Here is a 19,033-nt window from a genome sequence, read left to right as displayed (position 1 = left end):
CCTTTGCCGCTTCTGTGCTTCTACAGTGCCTGCAATCATGCTGTGCCTCTTTACTTTGTAGTCATGGTGGAGAGTGCTGGGCAGAGGGCCAGAGCCGAAAGACTTTTCTTTGCACCATCATCTCCTAAAATACACCGTCATGCCTCACAATGCATACATGGAAGATTTCTTTCTCCTGTCCTCTCCTATGTCAGCTTAAGGCTAATTTAAGCTTTACGTTAGATGAACAGAGCCTTCTGTCCGTACTCTACGTTCATTTCATCCATATTTGTGCACATCTTCTGAAAGCTTACGGATACGGACAACCCAGGGGGCAGTGTGGCAGGACTTAAGAAGTTGGAAAGTTGGACCAATGTCATTTAGGACATGGCTGCTTTTGCATATTTCTTGTGAGGTAAATTATCACAATCCCAACTGTCGCCATGTGTGTTGTCATCAGTAACTCTTGACACTGCACTGCCCTCTAGTGGATGTATTGCTTAACATCGTCAAGTGGGTACATCGTTTGAAACTGACGCATCTCTTTTCATATACGCAAATGAGCCTTTGGATGAAATTATATGAGAAAAATATTTATTGTCTTGTCCAAGGCTCTCTTTTTATTATATATCCTATTTTGTTTTGTTTATATTTTGCTGTTAAAAATATAAAAGTTCGCAAAAGTGAAAAAAAATCAAGAGCTGAAAAGTATTGTGAAACAACAACAACCATTTTACCATAAATAAATGCATTTTTGCTGATATCACAAAAGAAAAAAAATGACTTTGGAATTCAGAGGCAGAACACACAATTCAAGAACCTTGAGCTTCCAAAAATGGGTGTTTTTCACCATTTGTTTTTTTACGTTTTATAAATTAAAATGTTATAAACGTATAGATGTAAACTAAACCATAACCACATCTTGCTTGTAATGTGAAAATAAATTAGATGAAATGCAAAGAAAAAAAATCCTCTTTCCCCATTGCTTTTACAATACACAACAATTTTATTCTTTAATATTCCTTGATTACTACCCTTTGTGCTGAGGACCAAAATTTAATTTATCACAATGTTACAATACAGTATCGTATTAAATACATGACTTCACCTACTTTTGATCAGAATCTCAAATGAGGGCTAAAGGGCAGCAGAGCAACTGGTCTGTGTGTCCTCACATGGCGCTATCGTAACTTGCAGAGTCAACAGAAAGGGGTTATGCACAGATACAACAAAGGACGCACATCCAGGATATAAGCAGCAGTGAGGACAGTGCAGCTGCAGCTCTTCAGCCCTCTGCTATTATTTTATTAGTCCCCTGTGGGCCCGGAGGTTGCAGGAGAGGCGACACATTCTGAAAGATCTAATTAAGTGAAGCAAAATGAGAGTGCTGAGATCCACAGCCCACGACACACATCTGGGGCTTTTGACAGTGGACTGCAGGGCTTTGCAACCGAGGCCGCTCTCTTAACCTCCGGATAATGATCCTCCCCACTTCTCTGTGGTCCTCACTTTAACTTTCTTTATAGCTCAGGGTTGAGGGTCGTGAATTTCAGTCTCATTATGCAAAAGAGCCTGGGATTTTAAGTGTTTTGTCTGAGTTGTACTTAAGGAAGCAATTTGTGTTTTCTCAGTAAATTGTAGTGTTTGTGGTATAGAACCAGACGGCTGCAGGTGTCTGGTTTCGAGCTTTGTCTATTAAAAGGAGTCCTGAAGGACACATACGAGTTCAGTATTAATAACTCATACAGCACGTTTAGAATGATGAGTTATTCAGAAGGTGGGATGACTTTGTAGGGGATGTTTCCCAATTTAGAGGCGCAGACTGTGCCTGGAATTCTTCCCCACCTGGTAGTGCAGTGTTCACATGCCATTTCATCTGAGTGGAGAAAAACATGTCTTCTGGACACCTGGCGCCCAGGCTGTGACTGTCTGGTCTCCCGGGTTCTTTTCTGACTGAGAACAGAAAGACCTTGGAGTACAAAGACAACACACTTGATTCTGTGAGTACACAGGAAGGTCTCCCAACATTGTTGGGCTAATCATGTTAGCGGGCACAGACACAAGGCAGGACAGATGCTAGGCAAAGGGCAATCAGGTTATGTTATCCTGATTAGAGTTTTTTCTGTTGTTGTAAATCTCATTTCCTACCTATATAGGCATCAACTTGCAGACGGAAAAGTGGCATTGGTTTCTTTTCTGCCACTCGCTCCAGTATTTACAAAGACTAGTGCCTTTGCCAGCGCCAACTGTGTCTCTTTTATACAACAGTGCACATTTCTTCTCCTGTTATCAACCACCTACACACACAGCAGCGAGTTGCGGAAGAAAACGTTAATTTTAACTTCGTGTGGATTCACCTTGCTGAAAGTGGTTTTGTTCCTTTTTGACACATGTGCCTTGGTTTGGAGTCTGGTTAACACAAATCCCTTAGTGGTTCATATACACCAGTTGCCTATAAATATCCTAAAACCTTGGTATAGATAAACCCTAGTTCTAGTCATTAGTGCTGTATATTTACCTGCAATGCATGTTGCTCTTTTTTTCACTGCATTAATCCTAGTCTATTTTATCCCTAAGCAATTCATTTACATTTTCTATCTTTCAAGTTAAACTTAAGCACCACATATGGAATTTCTCTAACTCAATAATCAGGTTGTATAAGTATCTCCTGATGGTCTTCTTCGATATGTAAATCTAATGTATACCACAAAGTGCACATCTGCATTCAGTTATGTCCCAGTTTTCCTTCAATGGCTCACACAGTGCAAAGTACAATAAAAATGTATAATGCATTCATTTGAAAAGAAAAATACTGACCAGAAGTTAGTTGTTACCCAAGAAAACTTTGCCTGCTTTAGACTTTCAATTCAAAATGATTCGACACTTTAGCCGCCTGTTAACTTTTTAAAATGCATGCCTCGCTACCTCAACTTGTCGCTGATGTCTGCCTCTGACTCATAGTCCGTATGACAGCTCGTCTGAATAAGAATAATTATAATTTTTTCAAATTAATAAATGAAATCAGTGTTCTTAGGCTCTTAGAACCAGATCTCAGTTAAAATATGCAACCAAGCCTCAGACACTTTAAAATACATGGAATACAATGAATAACTGATGCATTTCTTCTGTCCCTTTCAGGATCTTACATGTTGGTGAACTCCTCCCAGCATGCCGTGGGTCATCGTGCTCAGCTGCTGCTGCAGTCCCTGAGTGAAAATGACACGCACTGCGTCCAGTTCAGCTACTTCCTGTACAGTCGCGATGGCCACAGTCCCGGGGGCCTCAGGGCGTATGTGCGAGTCAACGGCGGTCCGGTCGGAAGTTCAGTGTGGAACACGTCCGGGTCTCATGGAAAGCAGTGGCATCAGGTTGAGCTGGCTGTCAGCACCTTCTGGCCTAATGAATACCAGGTATGAGCTTTGTCATTGTCACTCTCATTCTTACACTTGATGGTGTTTCTGTTGGCGTCTTGTTAACTCTGCTGGCTTACAGTAGTTTTACTTCGATCACATTATATGTTAATGAAACCAGATATTGAGGATTGGAACAGTAAAAGGATTTTTCATGTTTGTGATGAAGATTTGCACAGCAAATCGACCGGCGCCTTGTACAGCTGAGAAATGTTACACAGGGAGGCTGTGTTGATCACCACTCATTTTAGCCTGAAGGTGAATCCAGTGTTAATTACTTGCATTTGCAATGTAATTAGCATCAATCCCCTTGTGAGTGTAGCCAGCGTTAGCGCTCGAGGGCCCAAACCCGGTTTCACATGGTCATGCCTGGTAGAGATTTCACCCACTGAGGCCTGTGCACAGCATGTTCAGCCAATTCAGCCTATCTGCATGACATATCATTGTGCACTAACAAAAGAAAGACATTGACAGGCATCTTACTGGGGTGTAGATGTAGAAGTGGGAGCCTCCTGTGGTGTGGTCTGTGGAGCAGTCAGGTGAGCACTGCATCTATTAATGCAGTTTCTTTTTTCTGCATACTCTGCAGAGCTGTCAAGAAGCAATTAAGTTGAGTAGTGTGCATTTTAACAAGAATTGTCAAATGTGTTAGAGGCTTTACTTTCAATAGAGAGGGATATTATTTTACGCTGAATAGGTATCTAGTACTCTTCTGGATTATATTAGAGATAGTGATGATTTTGTCTCACTCAGAAAGATACAGCACACCATCAAAGCCTCATGGGAAAAGCAAGATGTTTTTGAAAATATGCATTTTCTCTTTCTCTGCTTAGAGAAAAATAAAAAAAAATGATGCTAACAAACGGATAACTGCACACTAAATACAAAACTAACACCAATTGTTAGATTAGGTTTGCATGAACACTGTAAACAGTTAACCTGAGGTAGGCTGAGCCTAACTTAGGCAACTAAAGAAACAACAAACACGTCATTAACATGGTTTCTGTCATTTACTGTAGTTCTTATCACCCTCAAATTAGTGTTAATTTATCCGGTAAGTCTGGTTTTAATTAGTTGATGCTATAAATATGATTGACAGCTGAGACTGTCTCAGGATTGGTCGAGCATGTGGCTCCTCCCTCTGATTACTACCGTGCCCGAAGTGGAGACGCGTCATCCATCTTTATTTACAGTCTATGGCAAGAAACTGAATCGATGTATTGATAATCTTACATTAGCTGTGTCTCAATTCAGCGGCCGAATCACTACTAAAATTGTAGTGGAGCTATCAATGTCCTGTATTTTTTGTGTAATCACTGCAAGCTCTTCTACTTGGTGCTTCCTTTATCTCCATGGCATTTTCTGTGGGAATCATTACATTTACAATACCCTTATTAAATGTATTAAATAGCTTTTACTCTTAAGGTGAAAATGATTGAGTGTCGTGGTAAAGAGCGCTTCACCGCTGATGGATGCAGTGAGAGCCGAGCTGTTATAAAACAGACTCTTGACCACCGCTCTGTCCAAGTCCCCACATCAGGACAGATAAGTCATGAATACAATTATAACATGTTTCATCCTTTTCCCTCTCTTTACTCGAGTGGTGTGTACTCAAGCAAAGACATTTTCCTGTGTACTTAGTTGTGCTGTATTCCATATCCTCCTTTCCGCTTCCCCTCTGGAGATGTGCGCTTTCTTCTCACAGTCCTCCCGGTAAACAGTGATGGCTCACAGGTGAGTCAGAAATGTGCCGTGGCTGCAAATTAGCATCTCCGGTTTGGAGAAGGAGATTTATAATGGGCTTATGAGGAGGAGTGGACGACTCCCCGACAGGACACACAGCACAGGAGAAGGAGATGGGCCTAAGAGTTGAATTAGTATTGACAGTATAGCATTTTAATAGGATAGCTTCAACTCCTAATGGCCTCGCTCTCGTTCAAAAGTGCTCAAATTCATTGGATTAAATATGTTCATAGAGGGGATTGGATCAAAAGGTATCTGCACTAATAAACAATCTACTTACATCATACAAGGACACTTCTCCTCTAAAGTCACATGCCACTTTAACTCTGACCTTGTGCTGCTTCTCAGTACAAAGGAAGCTGAACAAACTGCCCACACAGAGTCACATAGAGCACGGTTTACATTGCTAATCCCTCTGCAGTCGAAAACCCCTCATCGCTGCGGTTCGATGGAGGGTCTTGTCTTGCAACACGTCATTGCTCTCTGTTACAGAGACAACGTTGAAAGGTGTGACTGTTTTTTTCTTTTTTACTTGCTATTCTCTTTCATTTACCCACAACAGTGCAGTGGAAACAGACAGGAAAACACCAAAAAGCAGAACAATGGGAATCCGATATAGCCTGGATTGGTTCAGCAGTTCTCTTTAGTATTCACCCGAGACTTTAAGCTCTAGAGCACATCAGCTGCAGATAGTGTGACTTTAAATCCTAAAGGGTTTTCAGTTCTATCGGCTCCATCGGCTCCATAACATGTCTAATACAACTATTTTGGATTTTGGGTGATGGCAAAGTTTTACTTTGCCATTAAACTAGCTAAGGACTCTTTTTAAGCAGAGGTGGAGAGTAGGCACATCTTATCATCGTCTCTGAATAAAATAAATCCCAGGAGAATGCACACCATTTTGGAAATCTACAGGTTTCCCCTTCCTTTCCATATTAGGTTTTAGGTCATATTATGACTCCCAGTTCTCTGCATACAGCGCAAGGATGCAAAATGTCAGTGTAGCCTTTTACACTGCACAGATACAGATGTGCGATTACACCTGGGCTTGCTGGTTTCACGATTTGGGGGCGTAATGAAATACCTTGTTTACAGCACTGTTTATGTCTCGAAAATGTCACTGTGGAATGTAATTTAAAAAAGCAATTCTCTGATAATCACCAAAACTAAGAGGATTAATGTGAGGAAACCAAACCCCCTCTGCTTCACCTGCCCGGTGATTTGAAAAATTATTCCCCTGCTTGCTCCGAGTACTTCTTTAATATTTTATTATTCATGCAGGACTCGACGTGTGCATGTGTAATGTTGACTCACCAGGTTACCCTTTATATTAATGTCGGGGGGTGAGGAGCATTACAGAAACATCACTCCTCCTATCACAGTTGTGGAATTGGGATTTGGAGTTCAATGGATTTTGAGGTGAAAATCTTCAGAGAGCGAGATCACCTTGAGATGTCTCGATTGAAGTTGTCGTCTGTGTCTCCTGCACGTTGCCACATTTCTCGCTCCCTCTTATTGGTAGAAGTGTTTGCAATACCTGGAGAACCTTGTTATCAAATATTAAAGATGTTATCCAACCCTGCAAGACTGCCAACTAGAGCCGGAGACATGTCCCCCTCCCCTCTTTAGCATCTCTCACTCACTTCTCTCTTCCTCCTGCCTCCTTCCAAATGTCAGAATCATCTTAAAACTTGTTTTTCTTCTGCCTTTCATGACTTTTTCCTTCCCACACATGTTGATATTACATATTTTATTTATCTCCTCTCTCAGTACCTTCTACCTGTTGCAGGTGTTGCTGCTTTAATGATCGGCTGGGATTGTTTTTCCAGCCTTGTGTAATCATTGCTCTTGTCCATCCAGATCATGGAATGGTTCTGCACCAGTAAAACTTAACTATAAAAAGATGCACAGTTGTTATTCAGTGTAAAAATGCGTTTGTGAATCTTAAAGTAATGTGAGGTTCTAGAAATCGGAGTCAGTTAAATCCAGTGCTTATCTTTGGCCTCATAGTTGTGTGTAGGTTTCAAACTGCAGCCACAAACCTAAAGACTATGTAGTGTCTCTCTGACAGAGCTCAGATAGATCTCACTGTTGTTGAGGAATTTTTAAACATCCTCACACATTACTTTATATGCCACTATATATTAATGTATATTGTATATTACACATCATATTCTGTACAGGAGAATAGTGCCTGTCTAAATTCCACAGATACTCCCTTCCTTTCTTTCTGTAATAAAGGTTAAAGGGCCAACCAACAATGCATTGTAGTGTCTACGCTTAGGGACTTTCATATCTAACTCAGATGCTCCAGACAGAGAGGCACCAACTTCAACTCTCACCCACTTCAACTCTTTTGCGTGTTTCACCAGTGGCAAGACGCAAGGACACAGTGTGACTTAGTTATGCATGCTTTAGGCTTAACTATCCAATAGGATGCGAACACCTACATGTAACACAGAGAGTGACAGCAATTCTAGCCATTCATGGATGTGCTGTTGGAATGGGTGACTCAAGTAGAGGAAGATATATGGGAATGCTGTGGGAGACATCTTCAGACTTGGGGGTGACAATTGCTCATGTTACTCTCACAGTGACTTGGTTCAGCTTCTCTTATATGTGATCACTGGCACCATCAGGCCTCTACAGAGACCGCTATAAAAACATGCCCTCACCGACCATAGCAGCCCGAGGGTGTTGCACAGTACAGCAGACATGTCAACTGTCTCCTGACCCTGTAACCTCCCTTAAAACCACGATGAGACACTTTTAGGGTCACAGGTCACAATTTTCTTTTTAAATACCTTAAAAAAACCACTTTCTCCCACTATCCGGAAATAAGGCTGAATCATCCCAGAATGGGAACACAATCGTTTTTTGCTGTAGCAATCGGGGAATGAAGCATCGTTATATACGGAGGTTTCGCCGATACAGGCACCCAACCAATCGTGAGTCAGTCTCGGCTTTCAATTGTGACGTTTTCCTATTTTTACAGCATCAAATATGTTACAAAACCAAACTTCGCAGAAATGTGAGCATTTAAAGATGCATCAGTGCGATAATAACGACCTAAAGTGACAGAAGCAATCTTGAAAAAAATTATTTGACGTGTACTTGGACATTTTTATTTTGGCTCATGTCCCATCCACCAACATGGAGGACATGGGGTTTGTAAACTATACTGCAGCCATCCACCAGGGGGCAATTGAGACGCTTTGCCTTCACTTTTGGGGAGCAGTCATGTCGTCCATCTTTGTACACAGTCTCTGGTACCGGGTGGACGAAATGACTTATGTCTGATTTCTTGTTGTCAATTTATGGTTGCTAGACAATATTTAATATGGTAATAATGTATTCTATTCTTTATATTATCTTATTCTAGGCTAGGCTACGCTAACCAGCTCCGAAGTTAAAATGCACAACATAAGATTGTAATCGATCGTCTCATCTCAGTCTTTGGGAAAATACAAATAATAGTATTTCCCCAAAGGATGAATAATTTAAAAACAAACTATACGATTGAATTGGCCCATTTTGCAAACATGGAGTCATCTTATTCAATTATTACACTAATTCATTTAAGAGAAAGAGGAACGGGAGACACATCAAAGTCTTGTAAATAAGGATGTTCTTGTCTCAGCTTTGTCTGATAGTATCTGCTCTTTTCCTGCTCTGCAGCCTGCTGAGAGTCCTCCAAGCTGAGCACATGGCTATATGGGAAAGCGTTTTGTGAAATACTGTAGAGTGCGAATTGAGATTCCTGACACCGGCACAATATTCACATACAAAGACTGTTATCCTTTGGCATTTTCCACCTGAAAAGATATACTTCAGCATTTGACCTTTTGTCTGTGAATATTTAAAGGGCTTATTTATCTATGACTGCATAATGGTGAGTGAAAGCCCTCTGTGTCTAATGGTGTCTCCTGACTCGAGTGTAAAAAGAGAAAGCTGGTTTATAGGTCCAGATAAATCGTCTCCTGATTTGTATACATTACAACTGCCTCTAAAAGCCAATATCACAGGCAAATGTAATATTTTCTCCCTAAAATGCTTTTTATATCAGTCGTAAATCACTGTGTGTCACACTATTGTTTTTTCCCCCCTGCAAGATGACTCCAGCATTCTTATCTTCTCCAAGTAAAATGACCCCTCATTAGGATAAAGTACAGGCACACGGAAAGTTTCATTGGGAAAGTGGCTTTCAATAAAAATCTGGGAAGGTTGTTTATTGAAACAAATGCTCCGAACGTCTCCCTCTTAATAATTTCCTTTCCTAATGGCCAAGAAGACTGATGACTAACCGGCAATCAATCTCGTATAGAGTGCTTTAGTTCAGCAGATAGTAATAACACCTCCAATTAGACTTCCAGGGCATTTTTCTCTCTTCCTTGTGTACCATTAAGTCTAATCAGTGTTTCTGCCTAATTTTAATGTTAGTCTAATGGCATGGCAGTGTGTGCTTACACCGATAATTCAGGTCAGCATACTGAAGCATATTGTGCTTTAACCAGTGCTATAAATATTGTATGATTAGTGTAGGTGCACAAAATGAGGGGAAAACAAATAGCGGACAGAGAAATAAATAAAGAGGATAATACAAAATTAAGACATAAAGGAAATGAAATAAGAAAAGATTAGACTGCACAGGCTTTTAAGAAAATAGACCAGCTGAAAGAAATATAACGTTAATGTTAATGTTCTTTTTTCTAAGCAGCTCAGGTTCCAGGACAGTCTGGGACAAAACAGGAAAATTGACTCTGGCAGAAGATTAGCTTCAGTGTTCCTCCTGGAGCCGGAGGAGAGCAGCCAGCTATAGACAGACGAGGGTCACTCTCCAACTCCGAGACCCTGCAGCTACGACCTTTTCCCCTCTTCTCTATAGCCCGCATGCCTGGCTCCCTGCAACTCCTTCTGTCTGAGTTCCCTCCGAGGTTTTTCAGATGACCCCAATCTCCTCACATCCCATCAAAATGCTGTCTGTGGAGGTGCCTTAAGGGGTTGTGCATGGCCAGGGATGTTGTCACACCAATTGTTGGTGTAATCACACGTGTTCCTTCCCCGAAGTCCAGGGAGGTGGACTTTCTCTGCCCTGCTGAGTGTGCAAGGCTGCAATCTTTGCCAGACACCGTGCAGATGTTGCTGTGACTATAAATCTAGGAGTGCAAACACAAGTGCACTGTGGCAAACTGTGACACTAACATCTCACACCAGTTTTGGTGAGATAAGTCTTTCTTATAGAATAGGATATTTAATAACCTAAATAATAATGTTGCAATACAACTAGCAACATTATTATTTAAGTCAGTCATTATTAAAGAAAAGACACAATATTAGTTATTTCATGTAGACAAAGTTCTTGTACTGCTGCTATATGTTGAGACAGAAGTTAATGCTGATGCATTTGAGACATTTTGGGAGAGAAACAGACAAAAAATCACCAAAGTCAAGTTATCATAAAACCCTAACTTAGATTGGTATAATACATGTCAGCACTTCCACCATGTGTAATTTCCCCAGGGTGTAACGCCACAGCCCTTGAAAAAAATTGACTTGCTAGATGGACATATGTGCATTTCAAGCTGTTTGGAGGACAATAGCTTTAAATCCATGACAGTGGGGAGTAGGATAAATTGTCTGTGAAGCAGTAGTTCACGAGAATCAAGTAAATAATGCATAGTATAAGTAGAGCCCACGCGTCCAACAAGGCCCAACAGTCCCCTTAAGTTCAACCAAGCTCTACCAAATTGCACACACTCATAGATCCGCCCCCTGATCCAGACTCTTGATGACAAGCAGACCAACCAACAAAAGAACAAACAAAAGGACAGTGGTGAAAACATGATAAACAGTAATATCCAAAGAGCATTTATCTCCATGGTTAATGGGCCCACATGAGGATTTGAATGTCATGTAATCCTCGCTCGTCTCCATCACCTTTCTTTTTCTCAGTGTCCTCTAGTTGTCCCATATGTCTTCCCTACCCAACTCTGAACTTTGGTTATTGCAGTCTCATTTTCATCTGTTCATTTTCATTTTCCTAACAAGTGGGCTTGTATCAGCCGTCACCCCCCTATAATCACCTACTGGTCATATTGTAGCCACAGAAAGTGCTTTATAGTATAATTTACCTGCATTGGAGAACTCTTTCAATTTAAGGTTGTCTGAGTAAAACATATTCCGTTGGAATTTATTTTCGATATTCCCCAAATCACAAAAGGTGAGAATCAAGCAAACAAAATACAATAAAAATGATAAACTCAAGATCCACCCACTGACTCCAAAGATAAGAATGAATGCATGAGAACTCTGGTATTAAATTGATAAAATAATAATAACTTTATTCATATAGCACATATCTCAACAAGGTTACAAAGTGCTTCACAAAATGAATGGTAAAAAAATTAATAAAATATCCATAAATCTGACTGGCTACTGGCTATGAAAGCCATGTGGCCCGCTCAGTAGATCAGACATCATTACCTCTATGCCTTTTTAAACTAAGACCTATAGAAAACCTAAAATACCCAGTCCTACTGTAAGAGATATACAACCCATAAAAAAACAGAGTGAATACAGTATAACCTGACAGTCCAGTTATTTGACTTTGAGAAGAACAAGCTCCAATCCTCTGTAACATATTAAAACCTGTGTGTGGGGGCTTCAGTGGAAATCACGACCTGGTGGTAGAAGCCACCTTGTGATCATTTGGTCAGAGGATTATGAGAAACAATAACTCAAAGCAGGCCTTGGATCAAACGTGCGGATGGAGGACTGTCCTTGGATGCGGCGAAAACAAACATCACCCCCGTGTCTCATAACTCTCTCTCTATTACTGAGGATGGTGATTTGATATTGATTAGGTTTCATGGGATCCCACCGCTCACCGGGCTTATTGTTCCACAGGGTGGTGTAGAGGTCTGTCCTCCCTTGAGCCTCGTGGCCATGTACAAGTTGTATGAGCTGCCGTTATGGCTCCACCGCAGCCTGAATGTAGAACGCGTCTCATGACTCAGGCGCCACATCGTGTGCTTCCCGATGAAGCCATTATTTCTGTCTGCCCTGCGGATGAAGACAAAACGTATCCATCTATCTTAAAAGATCCAATTTCTTTCATTGTCTGCCTCCCTGTTTTTTGGGTCAGTAGTCGTGCATCGATGTGGCGGTGGGCCCGTTTGTAATTAATGCATCTGTCAACAAAAAGGGAAACGAAAGCGAGAGGATCCACGCAGCCCTCAGTGGTCTTTGTGAAAATTGCTCTACACTTCAGCTCTGAGCGTTTTGAGCATGAGGTTAAGTCACAAGTGTTTGCTTCTGCTGCTGTGGTTATGAATTTAATTCTGTTCATCATGCATTCGCATCTACTCCACTTCTGCAGGTTATGATTGAGGCAACGGTTTCCAGGGAGCGGCGAGGCTACATTGCCATCGATGACATCATGGTGCTCAACTATCCCTGCTGTAAGTGCCACTTCTGACAATGGATTACAATTACAGAAGGTGCTGGAGGCAAAATAAAACAGGTTTAGTTGGCGGGTTTGGGGGGTGGGGGTGGAAAATGTATTTCAAAGCAGCATGAAACATTAATAGGATGAGGAGAGGAGTAATGGCTGATTGACCTTTTTGTATTGGTACTGCGGGCTGTCCTGAGGCATCCTGCGATGACAGTAGTGCTATTAAAACACTGCAGCACCCAAATGCCAACACTCACTTCACCCCCGGCCTGGTTTGACTGACAAATTGATTTGTTAATCAGTGAAATCTTGAATTTTCTCTCTCAGGAAGTCTACACTGTCATGTTTTCGGGCCTGCCTGGAAGAGTCCTGTAGCTTTTTGTCACAACTTACTTTGTGCAGGCTTTTTTTCCTCCATCAAGCAGTGCATTTCAAAGCCTTATGAAAGAACATGCCTTCTCTTCAGGGTGTTTTTTCCCCCCTTCTTCTTGGTAACCAATAGCCCCCTGCAGCAGAGTGCTTTTTGTGTCAGTGGTGGAAAAGTGAGGGCGTGCTGTCAGCCCCCCGAGGACGTTGTGTAAAACATATTCACTCAGACACCTGAGCTTAATACCTGGACAAAGTGCAGCGGTGTCTCTTCCCTGTATGGTCCAGCGCTGAGCACAAGAGCTCTTGTCGGCTCATAGGACATGTAACACTCACGTCCACACTGATTCCAAGTGACTCGTGTAACTGACACAAGCTTGAAGGATGTTTCACCCTCACGGGATCCTCCTTGTTAATATTTATATATTCCCTATTGTTTGCACTGGAGTGCTTGGAGATGGACTGTTCAAGGATGTCATGTCGGAGAGGACTGGAGGAGATTAAACGCACACTGGCTGTGACATTGCTTCGTACGCCTACTGTACGCATACCGCACAGTCAGCCGCCCAGTTTCACCAAGAGACGGCAGATGGCGTCTCCTGAATGCTCCCACTGTGGCCATTAAATAATTAGGACTCTCATCAAGACCTGAGCAGGCCTTATGATGTCGCACGCGGCCATCCTGCGTTACTCGCCAGCGAGGACTGTGAAGAAAGAAGGAAGAGTGAGAATGGAAGTGTCGCATTGTAAAAAAAACCCCACAAATAAATAAAATAATAACAAGTTCCTTTTTGTGAATTGTAGTCAAAGCATGCTTGACATTTTAGAAATATTCTTTCGAGTCTCGGTCTTTGACTCCGAAACCCTGCGCCTCAGCCCAGTGAAATATTTACCACGCTGAAGAGTCCCGGGGATAAGATCTGACACATTTAGCTGTGTAACACTGCACTTCTTGCCAACTCTAAGGCCTTTTTTTCCATTCATGCTCATTTTGGGTGTTATTTATGCTCGACTCTCGGGCATGAATTATGAATAAACCTTAGGAGGCAGAGTCACTCAAAGGAAACATGGCCACCTGTGGGGTACAAAAGCGGGCCCTCTCCCGTCGTCCTCCTCACTGCGCACAAACTAGATCAACAAATCGTCACCCCCCCCTCCTAAGCGGCACCGTGCAGAACCAAGCGAGAGCCACATGACTGCTTCTCCCCGATGCTCTGGTTCACTGTTGCTCTGCCATCTCCTCCTGTCAATCATCGAGAGTGACATGTCAACTCGTCCTACCCCATTTCTCAGAGATGATGGCAGACAGCGCTGCCAGCGTTTACCCGGTGATTTGGCTCCGCAGGGGTTTGGTTCTCACTGCTCTATTGTTAATCATGGAGTTGGATGAGAGGGCGACTCCCACACACTGACTCATTGGCAGCTCCACGCAGTATTCTGGGACATAATATTCGTCAAAATGTGAAGGACAGACTCTTCTCTGCAGAGACACTGTCACATTCTGCTCATCTGTAGATCGCCTGTAATCTAATGTTGTTTATTTGCAGGAATGTTGATGATGGACACTAAGTGAACACCTCAACATATTGATTTACACACTTGTATCTTAAATAACAAATTATTATGGACACATCCATTCTTGCTATGGAGAATCTGAAGATAGGACCAACTTCTCTCCTCCACTGTCGACACAAAGACATGAAATAACCAAGAGGATTAAAAGAAAAAAAGCAGTTTAAATTTGTTCTTGTTTTTTCCCTGCAGCTTCATTCGGAAGTTGATTTCTTTTTTTGCAATTTGCCGTGAGCAGTTACACGCATCAATATGCATCAGTACAATCTTCACTTGCTATTCATTAACACAAAGCATAAAGCACAGTGGAGAAGAAATAAATTGGTCAAAAATGTTTAATTTTATGTTAAACTTCCAGCTTTATGTCCCGAGACAATGTTGGCGAAATGAATTTAATTATGAACAAACATTTGACAAAGCTCGTTGTTCTCTCAAGCAAGAAATTCCCTGTTTGTGTATTTAAAAACACGAAACAAAAAGCCCTGATAAAAACATGTCCTGTTTAGCCGGCCGACGCTGCGCATGGCTGAAAGGTAATGGAGTCTTTTGAGCTCACTGTGTGCCTCTGTCTGTCTGTCTCTTCAGATAAGGCACCGCACTTCTCCAGGCTCGGAGACGAGGAGGTCAACGCCGGGCAAAATGCCACTTTCCAGTGTGTTGCTGCTGGAAGGGCATCCGAGGCCGAGAAGTTCCTGCTGGAGGTGAGTGAGTGGTTTAATGGCAGCTGAAAGAGCATGAGTGTCTGACTCTAGACGTGTGGGAGTTTGTCAGATTTTTATAAACAGAACAGTCAACAGCACAAATGGAGAAAAAAAACAACAGGTTGGGGTATTTTTCCATGCTCTATATTTTAGAGGAGGGGAAGTAAATTCGAATTCAGAGAGATATCTCATTGAACTGGAGGAATTATATGCTCTAATAGAAAATAAATACTCTCATGTCAAGTAAATAAACATAGCAAAACATTTTTATAAAGGTGCATCTGAAAGGGCTTGATTAAAGAGAAAAATAAACAAGTATAAGTTTCACACCTTTTCGATCTATAAAGGCTAGCAAGTCTGTGCTGTTTAAAATTCTCAGTGACTGATCTGTTAAAGATCCTGTTACGGATACGATTTAGCATCTGGGTCCAGACCTGGACGACGGTCGGCCTATTTGTAATCTCTGTTTTAGAGGAACTTCTTTCGATCCCTGAACAAATGAAAAAGGAACAGAGACAGAAAGAGACACAAAATGACTACAAGCTGCTCTGAAGTTGTTTTACACCTTATTGCAGTTTAGTGTCTTTTCTGTCTTATAGGTTTATTTGAGGTTACTTAATGCCTCTAGGTCGAAGACTTTAACTTTCTAACCCCATTGTGGAACTGAACTGTCTACATACACAAATGTGTTTCAAGTGGAGCCTGTTTAAATGCTGCAACAAGGTTTCTGACTCATTATGTTTCCCAGATGTTTGTGCTTAAATGAAGACTGCAGTCGGAGCATGAACACTGTGAAGGCCATTAGCGCCTTGAAGCCTCCTTACTACACCGCCTTTGAAAAGTTACTTATTAGAAATCTATCTTTTCATGTAAAAAGGCGGCTCTGTGAAGGTCAGATGGGCCGTGTAGTGGGAATCACTCTGTGGTCTTAAAATCCTTCTCTTTATTTAGCCCTGATGATTAAAGGAGCAAAAAAAATTCATTAAAGGACCAAGAAACCATTGTGCTGAAGGATTTCCTTTTTCATCTCACACTGCAATTACAGTGCAGCCACACATTTTGTGTGTTTGCCAACATCTTACCACCCACCACACCATGTTAATCACGGTTGACCTTAGGCAAACCTACTGCGTTGTTTGAAAATCGGGAGATGTGTGATTTATGTAATTGAGGCGTCCTCATTCCCACCTCTCTGAACACTTTATCAAACCCCCCATTTGGTCCCAACACAAGGATGAAGACAAATGCGTTGGGTAATTAGCTGGCATAACCGTACGGGCGTCTGCTGTAATGAGATCTGCAGGCCACTCTGCTCTTTGCCTGCCTCTCCTCCACCTGCTCGCCGTCCTCCTCTCCTCTTTGCTGCTCTCTCTGCTTCACGCTCATCTTTCAGACCTCTTTTCACCACATGAACTCAATTCACTGTGGGTTTCTGTTGTGCCCCTTTGTGTCGGTGGAGTCTGCTGTACCAGCTGCAGCACAGTCTTGGCTGCCCATGCCTAACAGTTTTTTTTTTGTCATTTCATTGCAAATTAGCTTCAGACAGATTGTTTATGTAACTTGAAGTGATCTTGTGTTTATTTCATTTCTCCTGCCTCCTTCCTGTAATATAAAGATACAGAAGATGCAGGGAGGTTTCAGGAGTGTGGGATTAGGGTTTCCTTTCCTTTTCCTGCTGTCACATGATTTGTTGCCTGCTTAACCCTAATCAATGGGTGTGTGTTTGTTTATGTGTTTGTTTGTGACGGCTTGGCCTGAGGTTTGAGTGGTCTGGGTTTTTTTTTTTTTGATGGCCCCAAATCAAGAAGCAAAACAGAAGGCGGGATGACCGAGCATGACCCAGAGGTCTCCTTTTTAATCCCAGTTTTCTCACATGCTATCGATTGAGGGATGAGTATCAACATTAGTGTCTACCATTTCAAACAAAGTGCACGGCTTGGAGACATGCGAAAAAAATGTCAGCTCAGATGTGTTGACGGATGTTAGTGGTTTTAACGGTGTGGAACAATGTGAGAAATGTCTCCCACAGTGCAACAGCGAGATGCATCTTGCAAGATTTATTTGAATCTTCCTCCGTCTCTCTGTTTTTCCTGTTTATCTCTCTCACTATTTCTCTACTTAGTCCACTCCAAACCATACATTTTCACCTATGCCAAGAATGTTTTTATCTGTGTCCGTTTTATTTGTTTGTTTGTTGGCAGGATAGTGCGAAAAGGATTGTGCGAAAAACTGATTTGTGGCAAACATGATGGAGACATGAGGCATCAGCCAGGAACTAGTCCATAAAATCGTTTGTGTGGATCCAGATACAGGATTTAAAAAAACAAGTCATATTTATGGTGTTGAGATCTATGCATTTGTTCAAATTGGTGAAGATCTAGAAATGAATGTGGATCTGACAGATGTGTCGAGTCAGATTGTTTGGCCTTGGCAGAGGTATGTGCTCTTCTGAGTCCAGGTTTATATTCTGTTTCTGCTTGACACCAGTTATCTTTGCCATTTCAAGTTTGTCTTTTCAAATTTTTTCAAACTAAAATACAAAGTCTGCATTCTGCCATTCATCCTTGAGCCCCGTGTACTAAACTGAATAGACCTCAATGCATTGAAATCCATCTGTCTCTCAGATCTAACTGTTTAATTGCACACTGAGGACGACTGAGGTTATAAATGGGCTCTGTTAAAGGAAGACATTCATGACATGTATCACCCACATAATCACAATTATTTTAACAAGATTGAATTTGTTTTCATGTCTGATTGTCATATTGTGTAATTAAATCAGAGATGGTCCTGCCATTCTAATTAAATTACACACAATCGGTCAACCCTCCTTTTTAATCACATGTATCTAATAAGAACTGACCCAGATAGCAATCAGCTTTATATGAAGTCCTTTGCTACATTATTAGTTTAGAGGCCCAGGAATTCACTTGGTAATAATTTCTTATAAAGGCAAGGTGTGTGTGTGTGTGTGTGTGTGTGTGTGTGTGTGTGTGTGTGTGTGTGTGTGTGTGTGTGTGTGTGTGTGTGTGTGTGTGTGTGTGTGTGTGTGTGTGTGTGTGTGTGTGTGTGTGTGTGTGTGTGTGTGTGTGCACTTAGGCACCTATCCAGGGGACATTTTGAACATTGTTATTGGTCACATCTTAATCGTCAGACTGGGTAAAAAACAAGATCACTTGGCCTTAGTGAAACACAAATGACATACGTGATTACTTAAAGTGGGAAGATACGATCGTAGGAGACACATTCAGGACGCATTTTAATACCAGGTGTGAAACGACTAACTTAGCACTGACCATATGTGATTTGATCTCTAGGGACAGATGTGAACAACAGGTCTAGACAGGGCCCATCACTATTTGACTGTCTACAATGTGGGTGATGGTGGCTTATAATGACTTTTATTCAACTAGAATGGGACCCATACCACATCCTTCCCCCAAATTTCGTGGTGATTTGTCAAGTAATTTTGGCGTATTATTCTTTAAAATCCAAACAAATAAACAAATAAACAAACAAACATTCTCATTCATTTCAGGCATTTATTTTTTTAGGCTGCTCAGTGGTCTTTATAACTTCATGGGGCTCTTGTTTACGACTGTTGTCATGGTGCGTACCACTCAGCCTGTTACAACAGGCGTGTAAGGTCTTGTGTGTGTCATGAGGCCTGTATTACATACTCCAGCCATGGAGTATGGAAGATGTTGCATCATGGGAAGTGTAGGATGCAGGAATTTGGGAGCTTGACTCAAACAGTTGTTGATATCTTGGCCCTTGTAGCTATAATTCTGACCATTCAACTCTGTCTG

General features: G+C 41.7%; 1 protein-coding gene across 7 annotated transcripts in view; it reads left to right on the top strand.

Annotated features, from left to right (window-relative positions):
* Positions 1-19,033, top strand: part of ptprub (protein tyrosine phosphatase receptor type Ub) — a 160,989-nt gene that overhangs the window by 79,829 nt on the left and 62,127 nt on the right. For all 7 annotated transcript variants that reach the window (XM_035163526.2, XM_035163525.2, XM_035163523.2 and 4 more), the window contains exons 3-5: positions 3,118-3,389; positions 12,511-12,592; positions 15,109-15,224. In XM_035163526.2, coding sequence (XP_035019417.1) covers positions 3,118-3,389; positions 12,511-12,592; positions 15,109-15,224 — 470 coding nt within the window. The remainder of the gene's footprint in view (positions 1-3,117; positions 3,390-12,510; positions 12,593-15,108; positions 15,225-19,033) is intronic.

Source organism: Hippoglossus stenolepis, chromosome 8 (genome assembly GCF_022539355.2).
Source record: "Hippoglossus stenolepis isolate QCI-W04-F060 chromosome 8, HSTE1.2, whole genome shotgun sequence".
Lineage (NCBI taxonomy): Eukaryota > Metazoa > Chordata > Actinopteri > Pleuronectiformes > Pleuronectidae > Hippoglossus > Hippoglossus stenolepis.
Note: the sequence above shows the minus strand (reverse complement) of the source record. Positions and strands in the feature narration are given on the sequence as shown.